Below are 21,054 nucleotides of genomic sequence, written 5' to 3' on the forward strand. Positions count from 1 at the left end.
TTATGTTTTGACTTCAACAAAGCTTTTGATAAAAATACCTCCAATGTAACAAGGTATGATCCAACACATCAAGAAGCTCTTTATATACAAGGATTTTTAAAGTGATTCTATAGGACTGTAAAGTAGTAAATAAATTAACAACCAACACGCAGAAAGAATAGCTTTGCTATATTAAATTATTTCAAATTTTTCCTAGCCTTAAAATGTATAATCCTCTGTCTTTTATCTCCAATAAAAAGTTCCCAACAGATATTGGAATAAGTTTGCCACCTTTAGATTAAGTTTTTGCAATCAATTAATTGCCTGAAAAGCACAAAAATAGGATAGCTTTTTTATCTAAAAAGATATTTCCGCCAATGGAATGTTGTATTTAAAATAATACAATATAAAAACGACTTGCTGCTTTGATTTGTGAAATTGGTTTAAATGCTCTATTACATAGCTTTACTTTCACAAAAAAATACGCTTGCCTAATAAAGAATGATTTAAACAATGATTAATTATAGGTTTATTTATTTCATTTTTTTTTATCACAATCAAAAATGATTAGGCCTATATAATATTTTGTACTTACAAAACAAAATAATCTAATTATTTTGAAAAAATTGTTCTACTTGTCTTTTTAATAAAAAAGAAAGTGACAAAAGATTTTATGGTATTTTAAATAAATAAGTAGAATATTAAAATAAGGATTGAATGAGATAAATTATTTTAAAATTAAAGCTTCAATAAAGAACACATGTATTAAGAAAATGCATATCTGTTATTAATTATTTTACTATTGACTGTTCCAAGGATTTTTTTTTTCTATTTTGTACTTTGCGGATTTATTATTTAAGGATATAAGATGCTCATTGTTCGTAAATAGCGCAGCATCAAATACGGAATGAAAAGAAACTTTTCTGCAAACTAAAATACGTAGATGTAAACTTTTATTAATATATCATCTATTGATAAATAAATAAAACAGCATGCTATTGCACAATAGGATGTAGAAAAACAGTATAATTAGTCTTCAAAATAAAATCGGAAAAATTACAGGCAAAATAAATTCACCTAGGTTATTTGTGTTTTGGATTTTGAAAGATATCTTTTAATCTATCTAGGCAATTGTATTTTTCCAGGATAATCAGGACAAGTACCTCTAGTTAAAGAGTAACTATGTTCTTCAAGTTTGATAATTTTTTTATGCTTTGATTTGTTTGTATCCAGTCAGAGTCACTTTTTCTTCGTCCCCAAATACAGCTCTAAAAAATAGATGATTAAAAAAATCAATATATATTTATTAAGTGATAAATGACATAGCTTTTAAGAATTGGAAAAAAATAATGATTTATAATGAGTTTATGTCTTTTATTGAACTTTACTCTTTATTTTTAAAAATATCATAAGTTAATTTTTATAATTTATATTTATTGCATCGTATTAAAATTTTCCGAAGATACGAAAACGCTTTTAGCTTTTTAAAAAACTAAAAACTAATAATCACGCAACCTTACTAAAAAATCTTCCAAAATATAAATGGATACCTAGCAATCTTCTCAGCAATAGTTGAGCGTCCGATAAAGTAGTGTTTGCACATTGGACAACATGTCACCTATAAAAAAAATAATTACTTGGTCATTTCAAGATATTTAGGGTACTGTATGAGGAGAGGTGTCTTTTTCAAGGTGCAATTTTTCTTGGGAGTTTGGTGGTACCCACCTCCAAAATATTAAATCATCTTTCCATGACCTATGAGAACCTACATTGTGAAGGAGTACCATTAAATTCGGCGTTTAGCGAGATCCTTTAATACACATAGACATCCTGTTACTTTTATATAAGGATATTGTTCACTTTAAAACTCTTAAGTTGACAAAATTGTCATTGTGAAGAAGTAAATAGAATACCTCTGGTTTCTTTCTACAGAATTCACAAACAGGGTGTCCCTCTGAACATTGCCATATTCTAGAAGAAAAATTAACTAGATACCTTGTAATTCTATCTATCTATCGTTAGATTTACAAAAAATATACCTTTTTATTTACATATCTCTTCTTCTCTCTATTTATGTATTTATACATTTGTATTCTTCTAGAATGATTGCCAAGTTCAAAAGACGCATTAAAAATCGGGACAGGGTCTCCGTTATGCCTTTATTCTTTTACTTTAATATCATGCCTGTCTTTCCATCTTTCGATGTCAGTGTATATAACTACTTGAATTTTCAAATTTAAATATTCTATCTTTTTATCTAAACTTTTACTTTTCTATCTTTTTGTCTACCATTCTACCCGGGAAAAGTGACTATGATTCTGACAAACAGTTATATGTGTCTTTTTACCTTCTAGGTGGTTTCATAAGTTCTAAACAAACAGGGCATTCCAGTTCTTGTCTACCCTTCTCTAGTTTGGACTGTTCATCTATAGAATCACTTAACACAACCTACCAATATGAGAAATTTAAAACATTTAGCATGAACTTCAGGGATCTTAAAGTATAAGACAATGTACGATAAATTGGTGAACTATTTAGGATAAACAAAATTCACCCTTCTACTGATTTACATTATTGGCAAAAACTTTTGGACATTGTTAGTTTTTATAGCCAATTAAGATTTAATTAGAGTCTCTACATTTGTTTTGGCTCACGAATGACAGAAAGTGTTTATAAAACGTGGAGACCAATATAATTTACAGTCCAATGTCTACAATAGCTCTCACCATGATAAAATCCATACCCTGGATAAAACCATATAAAAATCCAACCATTTTTAATTTTTATTGCCTAATTCTGACTTAAAACATACTTTAAAATCATTTATTTGACAAAAATAAAGAACTTAAAAAAGATTTTAGTTCTTATTACATAGTTTTGGTTAAAACTATTTTATCCTTGATATGTAAAAAAAATTCTAAGATAATTCATACCTTGAGATTTTTGAGTGAATTTCTCATTCTTAGAATATCTGCACGGTAATCTGAAAGAAATTTTATTTCAAATTCAATTAAATAATAGTATAATATTTCATGCATATACTATGATATCACATAAAGTAGTAAGTTTTGTTGAAGGATGATGCTAGCCCTCCTTGACAGTGAAATTTTCTAATTAGTCCTAGGAAGGTTAAAACTAATTGCGGGAAATCTCTTCTAGAAAAAATTACTTCCCTTTAAGAAATATTTAGTTTACTTTAAAAAAAAACTTAGATTTAAAAAGCTGTGGGTCGACCTACTCTCAACCACAACCTTAAAAGCCCCTAGAAGCTTTTACGGGCGTAGCTGCTAGTTTAATATAAAATGTATGCAATACCTATTTGAATAGATTGAACTTTATCTTTATATTGCTGTTCTATACTCTCTATCTCACTTCTGTATTTGGTATTTGCTACTTGTAATTCACTTTTCTTGATCTAAAAGTAGATTCAAATGAGTATGGCTTCAAAACCGATTGATATCCGCTGGATTAGAACCGGTTCTCAGCCATATTGAAAAATCATGTAAAGCATCTTATTACAGACACATTTTTGCATCAATAATAAATAAAAAAAAAACATTAATTGAAACCAGTTGTGTTAGCCGGGACCTTATGCCTCTAGGGGCTAACAAAACTGATTTTAGTAACATAATTTTCCATTTCAATATCCACGAAAAAATGATAACCTATCGGTCCATCATTTATTCCCTCGGGTAAGAAATATTCATTCCTAAACAAAAAACTGGACAGGAATACCCCATTCATGCCTAATTATATTTTTTTATGCTTTACTCTAGATTTAATGACAAAATAGGAAAATACATTTATCAGACGAACAAACTTTTCAAAAGACTTTTGTATCCATGAATTGCTGTATATTTTTTGGCCAGGGTATTCCTTCTACTGAAACTATTCTAGCTGATTTTACTATGCAATTTTTAATATCTTACATTTTCAAAAGTTGCAGAAAAAAAATGGAATTTGTCTCAGAGCTAATTTAGATGAACAAATATTTCCAGATTAAAAGACGACATTTCGTTACGTGTACGAACCTTTACAGCTTCAGTTAAAGATTCTGCTAGCTCTTGTTTTCTAACATTAATATCAGTCTTCAGAACACGGATTTTCTCTGACAGATTCTTTCTAAACATTTAAAACATTTATTGTTCAACTAACTTCAAACTCAAAAATGAAGATTAAACAGTTAGGGAGTTGAATCCATTTTTATAGAAGCAGAAATATAATCTATGATTATGGTTTGGACCCTCTAAAACTGTAATCTACCCTTCCACTTTCCCCTCTCTTGGTGAAGATATCTTCAACGCCGATACGATTTTTGAAATATAAGATTCCACTTTTGTCTCTCTTGTTGAAGATATCTTCACCAAGAGAGGCAAAAGTGGAATCTTAAATTTCAAAAATCGTATCGGCGTTGAAGATATCTTCACCAAGAGAGGGGAAAGTGGAATCTTACATTTCAAAAATCGTATCGGCGTTGAAGATATCTTCACCAAGAAAAGGGAAAGTAGAATCTTACATTTCAAAAATCGTATCGGCGTTGAAGATATCTTCAACAAGAGAGGGGAAAGTGGAAAGGTAGATTACAGTTTTAGAGGGTCCAAACCATAATCATAGATTATATTTCTGCTTCTATAAAAATTGATTCAACTCCCTAACTGTTAAAGTTGGAGTATGATTTAATAAAATCAACAAATATTGTGAATTAGTTGATATCTTGTTCCTAGGGAAGTGGGTAAGAAGGGAAGAAATAAGAAAAAAGGGTTGTGGGGAAATTTTCACTTTGAATTGTTTGTCAGAATCGCATTCCCTTTTCCCTGCATTTAATGTTTCATAAGATATAAGGTTGTATCTTAGGGCTGCACTGTATTGAAATGGATGGGGCAGTAAAATAACATAAAAACATCCAAGGAAATATGTAAAGCTTCCCTAAAATGAAGAAATTAATCGACGAACCCCAAACTGTCCTACCCTGAGAAAGACGATTCCAGTGACGTCATATACGTTTAGGGAAGGGGGGAAGAAAATCTCTTCCCTTTTCTCCCATCTCTTTTGAAGAGATTTTCTTCCCCCCCTTCCCTTTTTCTTTCCCGAAACGTATATGACGTCACTGGAATCGTCTTTCTCAAAGTAGGACAGATTGGGGTTCGTCAATTAATCGTTTAAGTGGTTAATAAGATCTTAGCAAATGTACACAAAAATTTCTTTTTATTGAAAGATTAAATTAACTTATTCTCATATTCTTTAATACTTACTTGAGATCAGACTCTAATATTTGGTTTACATCTTCAAAATTGTTCACTAGATCATAAGTATCTGGAGGCTCTATCTTTACATTATCTACAATATATATAAAGATTGTTATATAGATGGACATAAAAATAGGAAGAAAGTTAAAAGATAGTGATAGATAAATATCTCAAAGGTAGAAAGTTTGAAAATTGTTGAATGGGACATAGTTTTTTTTTGGTTATTTTTAAACATTGTTTAAAATAAAATAACATGCAAATAAGGTTTAGACTTTTTTGTTTTTGGTTTGCTTGCTTAAAGCCTAAAAATACAAAGACAACGCTTTTTTAAATAAATTATCTATTTAGTAACATACCCAATGGATGACGGACCAACAAAAGGACAGCCATAAGAACACATCATAGACATAGAGCAGCTTTTCATCAAAATTTAAAAATACCTATTTGAAGTAAATCATTCTCATTACTATCAGAAACTTGAATTGCTTGGAAAATTTCATTGGAAGATTTTCTTCTGGATTTATTCTTCAAGATGACCGCAAAAACAGCAGCTAATCCTAAACATTATATAGATAGTATTAGGGCAACAGGGACTGGACAATGGACAAAAAATGACCCCCTTCCCCCTATTGTAATAAATGGTTTACTCGTATGTTGGAGGAAAAAATGGTTTTCTTAGGTTACCTAAAGTTAGGAGTGCTGTAGCGGTTCCCGCAAGGACAGGCATGAGGCTATTTTCTTTGGACTCGTCTATGCTACGTAGGAACTCCAATATCATACCTGAAAATAGAAGAGATATTCCATTCAAAGAACAACTTTTGGGTATAGTCCTTTCCACGACATCCCTCCATAAGGAGCGATTCTTCGTATTTTTCACAGTAGCTTTTCTCCTATTTCTAGCCCCTGCAGGGGGCTCTAACCCTGCGGGGCCAATTACCTAACCCTGTGGGGCAATCACCTAACACAATATAACCTAACCTAACCTAAAATAACCTATAAAAAGCCATTTTAAAAATACGTCGAATCGCTCCTTATGGAGGGATGTCGTGGAAAGGACTATACCCCAACTTTTTACTATCAATAATTATAAAACTAAAAGATATTTATTTTTATCTAGGTATCTGTAGGGATAAAACAATGGAAGATAAACTTAATTACTTTCTTTCCCAAATATGAAAGAAAAAACGTATCCCTTTCTTTAGTATTAAAAGTTAATAGAGAAAAGTTTTGAGGCTGCTAATTAGTACCTACTAATCACAATTTGATAAAGTCCCAAACGAATTTAAGCCAACAAAGGAATCAAGTAAAAAAAACGAAATGAAAAATGTACTCAAACTGAAACAATTGTAAAGATAAATCGTAAAATAGAATTACCATTTGAATAATTTTATTCTTTTCGTTATTTCCCAGATATTTACATTTTATTTTACTCTTAAATTAGAATTTAAATTATTTTTCAACATCTTTGTGACTTTTGAAATTCGTATGCCTTTTTTATGGTGATATAACTGATCATGGTTAGGCGGGGTTCGGCAACCGCTTTTTTTTTAACAAGAACGAAATATAAAGAATGGTGGCAGACAAGATGATACTTTAAATGGACTAATATTAGTCTAATTCAGATGTAGGTTGTCAACTTATTAGCGCCATTTGCTTCAGCTGCTTGTGAATAAATATTTAGCGTCTAAGTTTTGTAACTGCGGCTGTCGAGCCTTGCGTTATAATATGCTCGCAATAAATTTTGTAATCTTATCATATGATGCAGAGTATCAAATAAATTAAATTCCTAAAAATGATATTGGACCTTTACTATTGATCCCCTGCAAGGCTTAGGGTTAGATAATAATGACTGCTTGATATTCGCTTAGACTTAAACAGGGATTGGTAAATGGAAGATAAGATATCTTCTCATAATTTGAGGAAGGACTTCTTTTGTTGTTTTTTCCCTGATATGTTTTTTTTTGTAAATCCCAGGGATAGGGTAAATTAATTAACAGCTTTAGAGCACGAAATTCTGCCTTCAGTATAATAATATGAATAATTATATGTGGATTAGAGGGGGGAAGGGGGTGGTCCAAATTACTATGAAAGGATCTTTACTTAAAATCTTGATGCAAAATTTTTAATGAAATATGATAGTTAACAGCATAATATAATCTATAAAGAAAAATGTCTGAATATACATATGTAGGGTTAAGATTAATTCAATTGATTTGTACTTTTTCAATCTTTTAAAAACGGTACTTTTTATCACTTTTATTTTCGATTCTTTATTTAAACAATGGTATACCTAGCCCAACACAAAGTTCCAAAATAAACTATTATTTTATTTTTGACATCTAACCTAATCAAAATAAAATCTATAACAAAAGATTTGTTATCGCGAACTGCTTTTGGATTACAAAAAGTGCGCTAAAAATAATATTTATTAACAGTATGGATCATATAAAAAGCTGAAAAGGCGCTTTTATACCTATCCTTGTTTTTACTATTACAAGTCTTGCTCTGTTTCACAATAAATGAATAAAGCTAAAACAAAATAAAAATTATTAAAACAGAACTTAGGGAATTTACAACTAAATAAAGAAAATCACTGTTCTTTTTATATTTATTTTCTCACAATTAACGTTTATTTTTGTGTATTTCTTATGATGCAGCAACTCTATAAATAAATCGTAAAACTACTGTCTGTTCAACATAAATTACAAATATATTTTAAATTTTTATTCAAAGACTTTAAATTTGAAAGCCAAAGCCAACAGTCGGGTGGTTTAATGCCACTCACTAAACTAAACCGTCAGACGCTAGGCGGCTTGGAGGAAAAATTAGCCTTTCTAAGCTGCCGCCACCCTTAGCCACACCTAGTTAAGGCCAATCAAAACCAAATTTTAATTCAGGTACAGTCGCCTCCCGTTAATGAAATGTTTAATATCAAATGAGCTTTTCACTAAAAATTATCGTTGATTCAAAGACAAAATTGTTTTACTTTCATTAAATTTCTAATTCATGATCACTTTACACAGATTTTTTCTATTTACAATTCATACCATTTTAGAGTCTTTTAACATTGCTGCGCCACTTATTAACAACATTGTCCTTGTTTACGTATTTTTTTAGATGATTATCTGTTCTAAGCTAAGTGAAAACTAAACTAAAGTATAAAGAAAAGCGACACATCTGATAAATAGCGCGTTTTTTCTCATTACTTAGAGTTGATGCGAAAAAATCAGTTTTTTGATAAGATGATTATTGAAGCGATGTTACTCTACATTTAAAGCATGATCTGTCATCAAAGACTTATATGTTGGGATAAAGGGATAGAACGCTGGAGTTTAAATTGATTTAAAGAAACAAATTTGGCCTAGGGTAAATTAAAAACCTGTTGGAAGGTAGGCTAATTTGAATTTCATTATTTTAATACAACAGATGATTAAAACCTACCAAATACAGATTATTTAAGGAATTATCATTTATAGTCCTTCTTGTTTAAATGTGATTTGTTGGATTAAAGCAGTAATAATCTCACATGCAAAGCAGTATTAAAAGATTGGCAAGAAAGATGGAACTTTGATAATTATAAAGAGACAGTTGCTTGTATCAACACACACAAAACTGAACCAAAAATAAAAAAAGAAAATACTTGAAATTAAATTTGATGTAACCCTAGTCTGCTAAAAGTTTACATCTGTTTACTAAACTTCTATTCCATCTATATTTATATTTATTTAGAAATACAATCAAAGGATTGTTAAAAATTTACTTTGAAACCCATAGGAAGATTATTTTAGTAGAGAGGCTACTCTATAATTAGTAATGTCTATCAGTAAGTCCTGAATTCTACCAGTAAAGGTGATATCTCTAATGCTTTCAAGCATAGCTGTAAAGATTTCCCTGAACAATTAGAAATTACTTTATAACTCAATTTGTCAATTTATTTGGTTGAAATTGAAATTTGATATAAGTTATATGTATGTTTTGTAGTTATGATGCTACTATCCTTATTTTTATATAAACTATTCTATGTATATCAGGACAAATTATCACGTGCTTGATTTTATGTATTTGTGTGTATCAAACAAGGACAATAATGTAGCGCAACAAGACCAAGCACTCATGCTATTTGAAAAACTGAAAATATCTATTCTCGTATTTATACTAGACATCAAATGGAATTTTAAGCAACTAAGTTTTATTACATAATCGAATTTTGTACTTGGTAAATGTAGAGGCAGTCAGAAATACCTTATTTATTAAGTATTTGCACTTTATGAAATAGATCACAAAAAAAACTAAAAAAGGATTTTAAATGGCAACTTGATTGTTGATTAATTTCAACGAATCAACATAGCGATAAAAATTTGTAAACAAATTTAAAATAGTAAGTTTTGAAAAGTACCTAGCTGTTAAGAAATGACAGCTTTTCTAATATCATAATGCATAAATTTGCATGTTATTAATAATAAGAATAACAAAGAAACTAAAAAGATTCAAATTTAAATAACCAGTGCTTATTTGTATAATGTTTATATTATGTGTACGCACATAAATCTACTAATGTTATATTTTCATTTCACTTGTTGTAGCTATATTTTTGCAAGTAATCAATTGTGTTTTAAGATCAATTTCACAAAAAGCAATTAGATTTTAAAAGTCAATTTTATATAAACTCGCCTAAAGATCTATTTAAGAGCAAACAATTACATGGAAGGGATGTGACATCTAAGAAGAAAAAAGCTTTTCTCCTATTCCTAGCAACTGCGGTGGGCTCTAACCCTGCGGGGCCAATTTTCTAATCCTGCTGGTCAATCATAAATATTTACCGGAACATGGAAAAATCGGATCACGAAGAAGCAGGTTTAGTCGTATTTTCACAGTAGTTTTTCTCCTGTTTCTAGCCCCTGCGGGAGGCCCTAAAACTGTTTTTATGCCTCTGACAATGCTGATTTTTCGACTAATAAAAAAAGAAAAATTAATGAAACCGAACAGATGATACACTTTTTGCAAGCTTTAATACTTTGCAGACTCAGTCTATATATTACAAACAGGCATATAGGGATGAGTCAATAGGTGATAAAAAGTTTAGAATTACGGTAAATTATAGAATAACAAAGTAAAAATTATCAGGTGTACAATAACATTACCAGATTTACAATGATAGTTCAATGAAAGTTATATTAATTGACAAATAGTGCAAAATTGAAAATATTGATTCGTCTCTCTTCCATATTTACATATCCTTTTCTCCTTGCTTTACAAACAAACATTTACCTTGAAAGCAGTATATAACATTGAAGCAACATAAATGGGTTGGGAGAGTGAGATGATTATCTATATTTTACTGGTAAAATAAGACAACTAATTCCCACATTTTTAATGGTTATTAAAAGCCTATTATATAATTAGAACTGTAATTACCATGAACAATAAATACGGTCATACCCTTATTATAAAGTATCTAGGTATATTACTTAGGTCCTCAAATCTATACATAACAATAAAGTAAAAAATGGTCTTTATTAATAGAAGATAATTATTGTCCACCTCCCAACTGTAGAAGCAATGAAAGCAAATGAATCATCAATGCTTTATTATCCTTTATTATACATCAACAGGCTGGGATAATTCAACTGAAGAATAATCATTTGATCTCTAACTTTTCTGCAAGCCAAAATACTAGTTTCTTTCTTGAACCCTATTATTTATATGCGTTTAAAGAACATGATTTTTAAGAATTAAGTTTTCTTCAATTATATCCTTTTACTTGGATTTACCAAACCTTTAAATAGCATAAACCTTACCCAGAAAATATGAAGCTTTCCCAAAAAATTATTACAGTGTGCAAACCATATGAATTTGGTCTATATATTTATTCATTTTCACTGGCAGCAAATTTACGAGGATAAATATGTTTTCTTCGTGTGAAATATCCCTGTCAGTGCAATAATATTCACATTTGCTTTTCAAGTTCAAAAATGTTATTCATGGATAACGGAGTTAGTCACTGAATTTACTAAAGTAGCAGAATGCGTGATAATGTGTATCCATTTTGTTTAAGCGAAATAAATTAATTTCAGGGAAGCGTGTAATGGCGTTGGAGAGTAATAATTAACCGATAAGAAGCTCTTTTAGGTGCCTATAAAAAAGGAGAAAATTTTTTTAAAACTTTTGCTGAAAAATCCTGAATGATGTAATATTAGAATTCGGGTTACTGTGGCCAAAAGTTTTAAAATTTATTACCTTTTTTATAGGCACTATGAGGAGCTATTTACAAAAGCTAAGACTATCTGGCAAAAAATAAAATATTTCTTATTATTGAATTTTTATATTACAATGCCAAATCCCTGATATCCCTTGTTTGTTATTATAACAAATTAAGACAATTCGATGTATTTTGCATTTTTAGCATCAATATTATAAATCCTTAGGGTAATTTGCATTTTAAATTTTCATCAGATAAGAAAATTAAATTTCAAGTGATTGTAGCTTACAGAAATACAATTGCCCCTTAAATAATTATTTTTACCCAAATATCTTTATACAAGTCTGTTTTGACAAGAGCAAAATAGTTTTTTTTTAAAGCAATATCCTTTTCCCTGCTTTCTAGCAAATTTATATTTGCCTTTTGTTATTGTTTTAGAATAAATTGTTATCATTAACAGCAAGGTTAAATTTAACAAGAAAAAATATTAAACATATTAAATTGCAAAAAAACAAGAAAAATTAAATGCATTAATACCTATAGTAAAAAAATGTTAATTATGAAATATATACTTATATTGCAAAAGTAAATCAATTCTGACGAATTATTAGGGATTCTAAGCCGCAATTATCGTCAACCGCGCGTCTTACAAATGGAACCCATTAAGCCATAGAAATATACACATGTCTCTCTCAGCCGAAGCCATCCCTAGATGCACGGACGATAGAATGTACTCTAGTTTTACAGTATCTGTGCGTTATAAAACTAAAATTTATTTAAACTTATTTTTTATCACTTTAAATAACTTTTATTCAATTATTAATTACTAAACATTAAAAAAAAAACTAACCACATGTGTTTAATTTCTTAACATATTTATGTCACACTTACAATGTAAACTGTCTCTAATTTAACTTCTGCTAAAGTTTTCATGTTTAAGAATGTGCTTTCTCAATATTATATGTGTATAATATGTCAGGGACATAGAGAAAACACAAAAACTTATAAACATATTCTTAGGAATAAGCAGGTTAAAGAAAAGTGCGACTATGTATATATACAGCGTAGCCATAAATATGTAAAGGATAAGAACAAAATAGATTAAAGAACATTAAAGTTAATAAAACAAATTAATATATGCGGAGGTAAAAATCAAGGATTTGGCAGTAATTGTTAAAAAATAACTAAATGTGTAGTAATAACTGTTAAATTTGAAAAAAAAATTTTCTTTTTAATCCTAAAAAAGTTGTCATATTTTGAATACCTAATTATATAGAATTACTTATATAATAGTTATAGAGTAGGCTTCGAAATGCATTTATTTTGACTTTTCAAATTGTGACGATTTTAAATTTTCAGTTACTATCCCTTAATTTATGTTAATATGTATAACGCATATAAATATTCTAAAGGCTATTATGATCAAAACAAGGGTTATATTATAAGTCGGGAGATGAGGCGGAGAAAGAGAGAGAGAGAGAGATAGAGAATTAGTGAAAGCGAGTGAGATTGAGGGGGGGAAAGAGAAAGATAAAGTGCAGTTTTATAAAGCATATGATACAAGCGGCGTGCGCAGGATTTGTCAGTGCTCAAAAATTTTAATATCATTAAGTAGAAGGTTATTTTTTGGTCATGGGGTGGTTTTTCACACCCATCTTTTTATTATATCACAGGGGCTGATACTCCCCCCTGCTGCACGCCTATGATATGATATCTAACCGCTTTTAAATTTATATGTATGGGGGATTTTTTAGAGGGTGGGGAAAATTTTGAAATTATGACTAATATATTACATTAAAGAAGGGCTTGAAGTAGCGTAACTTCTAAATGTCTCTAGGTCTGGTCGTATGTCATAAAAAGTCTAAAAAATCTTTATGTGGATTTTAGGAATACAAAACTGTATAATTTGTTAATATTGTTAATAGATAGAAAGAATAACAATTTAATTGTAAAAAAAATTTAGAAATATTTTTATCTATTGTGTTGTTGATACGTCTTTTAAATGGATATATCTGTCCTTTCTATGTACAAGAATATTTGCTATTTTCTTTGTATTAGAAAAGCATATTTTTTGTTGCATAAAGTAATTTATCTATGTAATTGAGTTGAACTTTTAAAGGCATGTCGGTTGGGTGGGGACATTTCACTATTATTTAACAGTTAAAATACATGGAAGACTATAAATATGACAATTTGGGATATGAATTGACTGCTTCATACTTAAGAGTCTTTTTAGATATGTAAAAATTGACTATTTCAAAACAAATTATACTATTCAATTTTTTATAGGGATCACAATACATCTATTGAAAATAGTTATGGAATTGAACGCAAGGTCCTCTATAGAGGATCTGGAATGAAAAAATCTTTAAAAGATGTAAAGAAGACCAGAAGAGCTTTCTGAGCTAAATCAAAATAATTATGAATCAAGAATATAATACCATAGTTTTAAAAATCTAACATTTTCGAACCAAGATATAGAAATATCATAAATTTTTGCCGCTTTAGAAAATAGTAATACACTCTTTTCAACCCTGTATAACTCAAAAACTATCAATAACTATTCAAAGACACATAACCTATAGTAAATGCATTAAAAACATATATAAACTGCAACAAAAATTGCTAACATACCTTTCACAAAGTCTAAATCACAAAGAACTTGATATGACATAGTAATAATCACATTTTTCTCTTGTTTTTATAAATTTTTAACATAAAGAAAATTGATTGGTTGAGTGGTTACAACTATAAGTGGTTTACTGATTGTAATATTGTTAGGAGAAGAGTAGAACCAAGCATATAAACCTTGTAGTAAATGGCTATAACAACAAAAACGGTTTAAATTTAAATCTAAACTTGGTGTGTAGATAGAAAGATAGAGGGTTGTAAATAGAAAGATACTACCAACTACTACACACCCACACAGTGACTTGACGACTGCCTGCCTGAAATCAGCTGATTGAGAGCAGACAGTTTAAATTTCCCGCGTAAAATATTTGATCTCATATTTTAGAAAGGATTAAAAGTGCGTCAGATTGTTGGGGGAAGGAGATAAAAGTGAAGAATTAGTGAAAGATAAAGGGAAAAGAAAATTGATGATTTTATAACATACATGGTAAAAAGATTGGAAAAGAAAAGAAATAAAAAGACAGTTAGATAGAAAAGACACACACACACACACAGAAAGAGTGAGAGCTGAGAGAGAGAGAGAGAGAGAGAGAGAGAGAGAGAGAGAGAGAGAGAGAGAGAGAGAGAGAGAGAGAGAGAGAGAGAGAGAGAGAGAGAGAGAGAGAGAGAGAGAGAGAGAGAGAGAGAGAGAGAGAGAGAGAGAGAGAGAGAGAGAGATAGAAAGAGACATAAAGAGACAAAATTAATTGCTTAGTTAATTGTTGATAAAATATTCTTACATAAATGTCTCGTGTTTATACACTGTAAAAACTGGATAAAAATTAAAAAAATATATATATAATTTTGTTATTCCTGAGTTAGCGGCGTGCGCAGGGATTTGCAAGATAGTGATAGCCCTGTGGGGTAGGGGTGAAATAAATGGAAGAAAGTAATTTCCAAATTCTAAATCAATAAGATCATTTAAAATATGTTGGTTTAAACTCTGATTTCAACTTTTAAGTTTAATTAAATTGGTAGAAAAGCAATACACATGATTTTTTTATTAATATTTTAGATTTCGGCTTCAACCTAAAGTTATTTTTTTTACAGTGCGTTTTATCTTTATAAATCAATTAGTGGCAAGTGTTTAAATCTGTAGATATTTGATAAAAAAAAAATCATAACTCAATTCAGATAAATAATTTAGAGAGCAATTAATTATTGAATGAATTTAATTGGGTAAGATGGGGGGGGGGGGGGGGGGGATTAGCCATATTTGGTAACTTACTTATTGAAATTTAAAGTCTTAGAAAATTGGGTACGCTACCCCTGACACAGTCCTAGGAGTCCACAAAACCCAATGCCCCACTTAAAATGCACGTCTTTGAGTAATTATCATACAAGAAGTTTTAATTTGTTTAGTTTTATGATTCGAGGTTGCGTGAGAAATTTAATCAAATAATTCTATTGAAACTTTTTATTTTTCTGCCTATTCATTACATTTAAAGTATACTTAAAATACATATCAATGTTTTACACGATTTTACTATTAAATTAAAGATATTAATTGATGATTTGAAAAGTAAATCTTAATTGTATGTAATTTTTTTTGCCTTATTTATAATGATGTTTTTATTTTTTATTGGACTGTTCAGCAGAAGTATTTTATTTTTTAGAGAATACTAGGTCTATAACTTTCTTGGGGCAAACTTTCGAAAAAAGCCCAGTAAGTTAAGTATGTACATTCAACATTCTTAAGAAAATACAATATGTCGCTATTTACATAATTTTTAAAATAGTGAAATTATTTTCAAGCAATTAAAAATTGTTTTAGCTATAATGGCAATGGATGACGTACTGATATACTAAGCTACAAACTATCAATCCTTATAACAAAGTAAAAGGATGTTTGTCTGTGTGTTTGTCTGTATGTTTGTACCGAAAGATCTCGCTATCCGCTGAACCGATCGGGTTCTCCTTAACAGGGTAGCTAATCATAGGTCCCAGGAAGGTTTATAACTATTTTGAGGGAGGGTACCACAACCATCCAAAGAGAAATAACAAAAAAAACAAATTTTTTCTCTTCTCGAATGTAGACTCCAACGTAACATTGCACAGTATCGTAGAAATTTGATAGAGACTCCTTCGCAACATTGCAAGGTATCGTATTATTTTTTAAAAAAACACCAAACATTTAAAGTGCCACTAGAGGCCTCTAGGGGCGTAGCCGCTAGTAGTTAAATAAAAGATTAACTAATTGTTATAAATTGGATAGCACCTACTCTTTTATTGATTACAAAACATTTATATAAAGTAGTAAGCTTTTTTGCGAATGAACTCGCTAACCACTGATTCGATAAGGTTATCCTTTATAGTAAAGCTTCTTATAGGTTCTTATATGGGTTTAGGCTACTTTATTTTGCAAATAAGTCGATGTAAGGTTTCAGGCTATTTTTCTGCCCTTCCATATCCCGTCGAGTATATAGCCCCTAAATGATGGGGCGCAGCTGCTAGTTATTTCTTATAGCAGAAAATCATATTATGATGGACAAACAGAACTTTCATAAAAGACTTGTGGAGATTCTAGTTATAATAATGGACAGCATATAGATGTATGAGTATTGATGTTTAATCCTGACAACTACCTGGCTCAAGTGGTGGAGACCATTTTCGTCTAGGACTCGGCTGTGTTTATATTTCCAACGCTACTTTATTTCAAAGACCCAATAAAATAGGAAGATGATCCCTGTTCCGTGAGAAGAGTTAAATGTAGCTAATGCCACCTCTGTAAATTTACTTTATTAGGCAGCTAATCGTTTATCTACAAGAAAAATAACTGCCAGACAAACAAACAAATCGACCAAATCGAATAGTAGCTTTGCTCCTGCTAATAATAATGGGTAGCCCCGCCCTTTCATCAATAAAAGCATCGATATAGGCGTAAGAAGGGGACACTCGTTGGTCCTTCGCCCCCTCCCCTACCCCAACAAAATTTTAAGAACGAGATATCATCTTATAGTTTATTATTTAGTTTCAATTCCAGACAATAAGAAAAATATGTTGAAGGACTTCTCTAATAATATGGTGTAGTGTACTATTTTACAGAAAATCTTTTTAAAATCACGAAATCTTTTACAAATAGTGTTAACCTAGTTTCCAGCATGGTTTCTAAACCGATTACTTTCCGCTGGATTAAAGCCGATTCTTAGCTATACTAAATGTATCGTATCGTATTATAGACAATTTTCTACGAATAATAAGATAAAAATGATAAAAGCAATACCTGTTTTGCTAGCCCTGGACTTAAGCCCCTCAAAATAAGCTGTCTATAACACGTGACGATAAATATTAAATAACTATTAACACTGTAAATCAAATATAAAATATAAGTTTAATTATTTTAGATTCATTTGGAGACAAAATAAAATACAGATCAATGATATATTTTTTATACCTATTTTAAAGTTCTATCTACGCCTATAAACTATGTAATTATATCTGACAACCAAAATAGGGTAATTTAAATCAAATTACATATTGATCCTATTATAGTGAGGTACAAAAACACAAAACTGTTTTCTTGTTGAGATTTTGTACTAACTAAGAAGTCATGAAATTAGCCTAAAACCAACCAAAGACGATTATAAATCGTCCATAAAAAGTACAACCCAATTAGACCTTTAATTTCAACTAGATCTTTAGCTTAAGAAAAAAAATTACTACTTTATATCATAGCCTCTAGGGGCACTTAATGTGGAAGGGGAAAAGGCCAAACCTCTAACCCTCAATTTTCATTTTTCATCGGGAGGTTGGAAATACTCTCACCAAAATAATTGAAAACCTTCCCTGAACCTATAAGAAGCTGCACTGTAAAGGAAAACCTTATCGTTTCAGCGGTTAGATCCTACGCTATAGACAAAAAGGTTACTTTAGGGATGAAGTTTGCACTAAATATTATTGTGTTTGTTAGATTTTCAATGGTTAATGATTCAGTATTCCTGCTAGTAAACAATAATGAGTTGATGTACCTAACTGTGCAAGATGGAATTGGAATGCTTAATGATTCACCACCACCCAACTTCTTTTGTTTCTCATATTCATATACAAACAAGAAATTTTATTGTATGTCTGCATCTACTGCATTAAAATTTTATATGACATATGTGTATATTTTTGTTGATATTTTACACCATATTTATTTGAAATTTAGACCTTATTTTTTTCTTCTCTAGCTACGAGTTATTAAATTGGAAAAAGTAGCTTTGCTCTAGTAGAAGGTCAGGTGTCCCCTCTTCCCCCCCCCCCCTCATAAAATTCTATTTTGAAAGGGGGGGGGGGATAATTTGTTTTCTTGGTCCACATCTCTTAGGAGGTCGAATGTTAAGTTAGTTATGAACAAAAAATATACAAATAATTTTACAAAAATGACTGTGGTTAAGATTTTGGGACAAATTTAATTTGGTGGGATAATGGGGATATTTATAGGTCCCTTTCTTTTTAAATTTGATGATTGAATTGTTGTTTGATTTGGAGAGTGATAGGGCATACTCTTTGTCTACTGGTTTATTACATATTATTTCTGAGAGTTACTATTTAAGAGGCGTATAGAGCATCTTTTTTTTTATCTATGATAACAGTCATCTTGGAGTAAAATTTAGGATATAAATAATTATATAACAAAGAGTAATAATCAAATGTTTTAAGAGTTAAAGTTAAAGAGAAAGGGGAGATCTTTTCTGTCGCGGAAGTCTGTCAGAAAATGACATAACTGCTGTGGCAGTTAATCACAAAGGAAATTGAAAAAGGATTCCCGCAAACTATTCAGTTTACTAAGCTAAGGCTTTTTGATAAGAAGATTCAGTTTTCTAAGTTTTACTCTTTACTAAATAGTCATACAAATTTTGAATCTTTGTTGACACATAAGCAATGATTTGGTAATTCTACACATAAAGAAAATATGATTAGAAAACAATCAGAATAACAAACAACAATCACAAAATTATTCATCATAATCATTTTTTATTTTTGTTTTTTGTTAGATTTCGTCAATTTTTTCAATGCTAAAGTAATGGGTTTTTAATGGCACATGCACTCTTAGCATAAGAATAGCAGATGGAACGTCCCACAAAGCTTGTTAGGAATCATAAACCTCTAATTTTTAAGATAATAGCAGCTTCGCCCCTAGCCTCTAGAGCTTTGCCCATTAGGTATAATTACATCTTCTATTACCTACCCAGCCAAAAATAATTTGAAATAGCTTAAAACCACCACAGGACCAGTAGGTATATTTCCTGAAGAGTAGAATCGGATCGGTTCAGTGGTTACCGAGATCTTAAGGGACAGACGGACAGATAGACAGACAGACGGACGGACAGACATCATTCTACTTTGTATTATAGATAAAGACTGGAAGTTGAAATTGTATTCTTTTGCTTTTGCAGAAAAAAATAAGGATGACAACATCAATAAAATCAAAGCTCTAAAAGGTAGGACAATGAAAATTAAAGCTTTTAGAGTGTCAGAACTGAATAAGCAGAAAATTAAAACAATAGTCTAAACAAAATTGTAAGTAAGTTTAATGCAAAACTTCTTTAATACAGGATACTGTTTAATTATTATTTTATCTGTTTATTATCACAATAAAAGACCAAATAAAAATTTGGCTGGTCTAGAGCTGTTTTGAAATTCGGCAGCTTACAAACGGCAAAATTACAGGTAGGAAATAGAAAATTGGTCAAAAATCGGTCAAAGAGCAGTCAAATGGTCATGACTTTTCTATCCACGGAAGTTCATTATTGCTTAAGGATTTACCAAAAAAATTAATAGGTCTCTAGCTGTAATAGAAACCACTATATTCATGATATATGTCTCTAGTAAAAGATGGACAAAAAATAGGCCATAAAATCGGCCAGGAAGCGATCAAACGGTCAATCGGTCATATCACTACTTTTCTCAGTATTCACTAAAAAAATTGGAGGTCTCTACCTTATACACAAAAGTCATAATATAGAAATTAAGATTTATTTAGAATTTTTTCTAATTTTGGTGCTACCTTACCGACTTTGACCGGACACCACGACCGACACAGACCAGATATCCTTATAAAATCAACTCTTGCCGACGTATGATTACTAAACCTACAAAAAAATGACATTCAAAAAACTAGAGGGTGGGGGCTAATTTAGCTCCCCCCCCCCTGATCTGTAAGGGTTAAAGAATGACCTAATTATAGAAGAGCTTCGCTTTTAAAAATACTATTTTTTATGTCATCTTAAAGCATAACTTTGCTATGTGGTTTTTTAATGGTAGCTAAATTAGTGGTGGAAAAAGTGTACCAAAGTTATGAAATATATACTTTTGTGCTTTTTTTTTGCTATAAACCAGAAATATTGGGCATTCTTTATTCTAGGAAAATTTGTCACTAAGGGTTTAACTAAGGACAAGAGACCAAGATTTTGACAAATAATTCTAAATGAGAATTTCCTTATAACCTTCTTTATCTCTCCACCCCCCCCCCCCCCCCCGTTTTTACTCACTTCCCTTAAGTTACAAAACAAACCAAGTTTTAGGCCAACATCACGCCATAAAGATGGCCCCTGGGTTCAACAACAGACAGACATTGTTCAAATTTTTCCAGCATTTATTTAATTTACAGAATAACGGAAAGTGTGTAGCATAATCTATTGCACCTCAACATATCTAGTAATACTCTAGAATTTTAATAAAGATAAAATATTTTACTGTCTATTGTGCCACCCCTGCATCCTAGAGTGTTTATATTTAACGTAGCTAAAACGTATAACATAAATCTGATGTAAATGGCCCTTTTATGTTTTATAACTCTTTGATGCCAAATAAAAACAAGTTAAGGAGCCTTCAGACAAATTAAAAATAGTTAGCATTTACATTGTTTCTGTGAGTTATATTTGATGCATAGATAATGTGCTTTATAATCATAGAATAAATTAGAAATAGAAAATGGCACAGGTACAATAGAGCAGTCTTTCCAGTTTGATTCAG

The 21,054-nt window shown here is 30.4% G+C and overlaps 2 protein-coding genes across 4 annotated transcripts in view; both read right to left on the reverse strand.

Moving 5' to 3' along the window:
- Positions 1–21,054, reverse strand: part of LOC145314502 (alpha-crystallin B chain-like) — a 390,513-nt gene that overhangs the window by 209,092 nt on the left and 160,367 nt on the right. The window lies entirely within an intron of this gene.
- LOC145314500 (uncharacterized) lies at positions 497–14,366 on the reverse strand. 3 transcript variants are annotated; one of them, XM_080154420.1, is made up of 11 exons: positions 14,059–14,366; positions 5,910–6,005; positions 5,666–5,782; positions 5,232–5,316; positions 4,011–4,101; positions 3,295–3,394; positions 2,913–2,962; positions 2,327–2,427; positions 1,893–1,950; positions 1,530–1,597; positions 497–1,247 (listed from the first exon to the last, which is right to left on the reverse strand). In XM_080154420.1, exons 1-11 carry the CDS (start codon positions 14,096–14,098, stop codon positions 1,187–1,189), a joined length of 867 nt encoding a protein of 288 aa, XP_080010546.1. In that variant the 5' UTR covers positions 14,099–14,366; the 3' UTR covers positions 497–1,186. The 3 variants fall into 3 exon arrangements, with proteins under 3 accessions (XP_080010546.1, XP_080010549.1, XP_080010548.1); XM_080154423.1 differs by lacking the exon at positions 14,059–14,366 and adding an exon at positions 12,275–12,322; XM_080154422.1 differs by lacking the exon at positions 14,059–14,366 and adding an exon at positions 8,273–8,451.

The sequence above is a fragment of the Acartia tonsa genome, chromosome 3, assembly GCF_053477335.1.
Source record: "Acartia tonsa isolate MP-2025a chromosome 3, ASM5347733v1, whole genome shotgun sequence".
NCBI classification, from domain to species: domain Eukaryota; kingdom Metazoa; phylum Arthropoda; class Copepoda; order Calanoida; family Acartiidae; genus Acartia; species Acartia tonsa.

Coding starts and splice junctions, on each gene's coding strand:
- LOC145314500 (XM_080154420.1), bottom strand. CDS start 14,098: ATGTCATATCAAGTTCTTTGTGATTTAGACTTTGTGAAAG. Junction 6,006..14,058: donor TGATTTAGACTTTGTGAAAG/GTATGTTAGCAA, acceptor TTCTATTTTCAG/GTATGATATTGGAGTTCCTA. Junction 1,598..1,892: donor TCTGTAGAAAGAAACCAGAG/GTATTCTATTTA, acceptor TTTTTTTTATAG/GTGACATGTTGTCCAATGTG.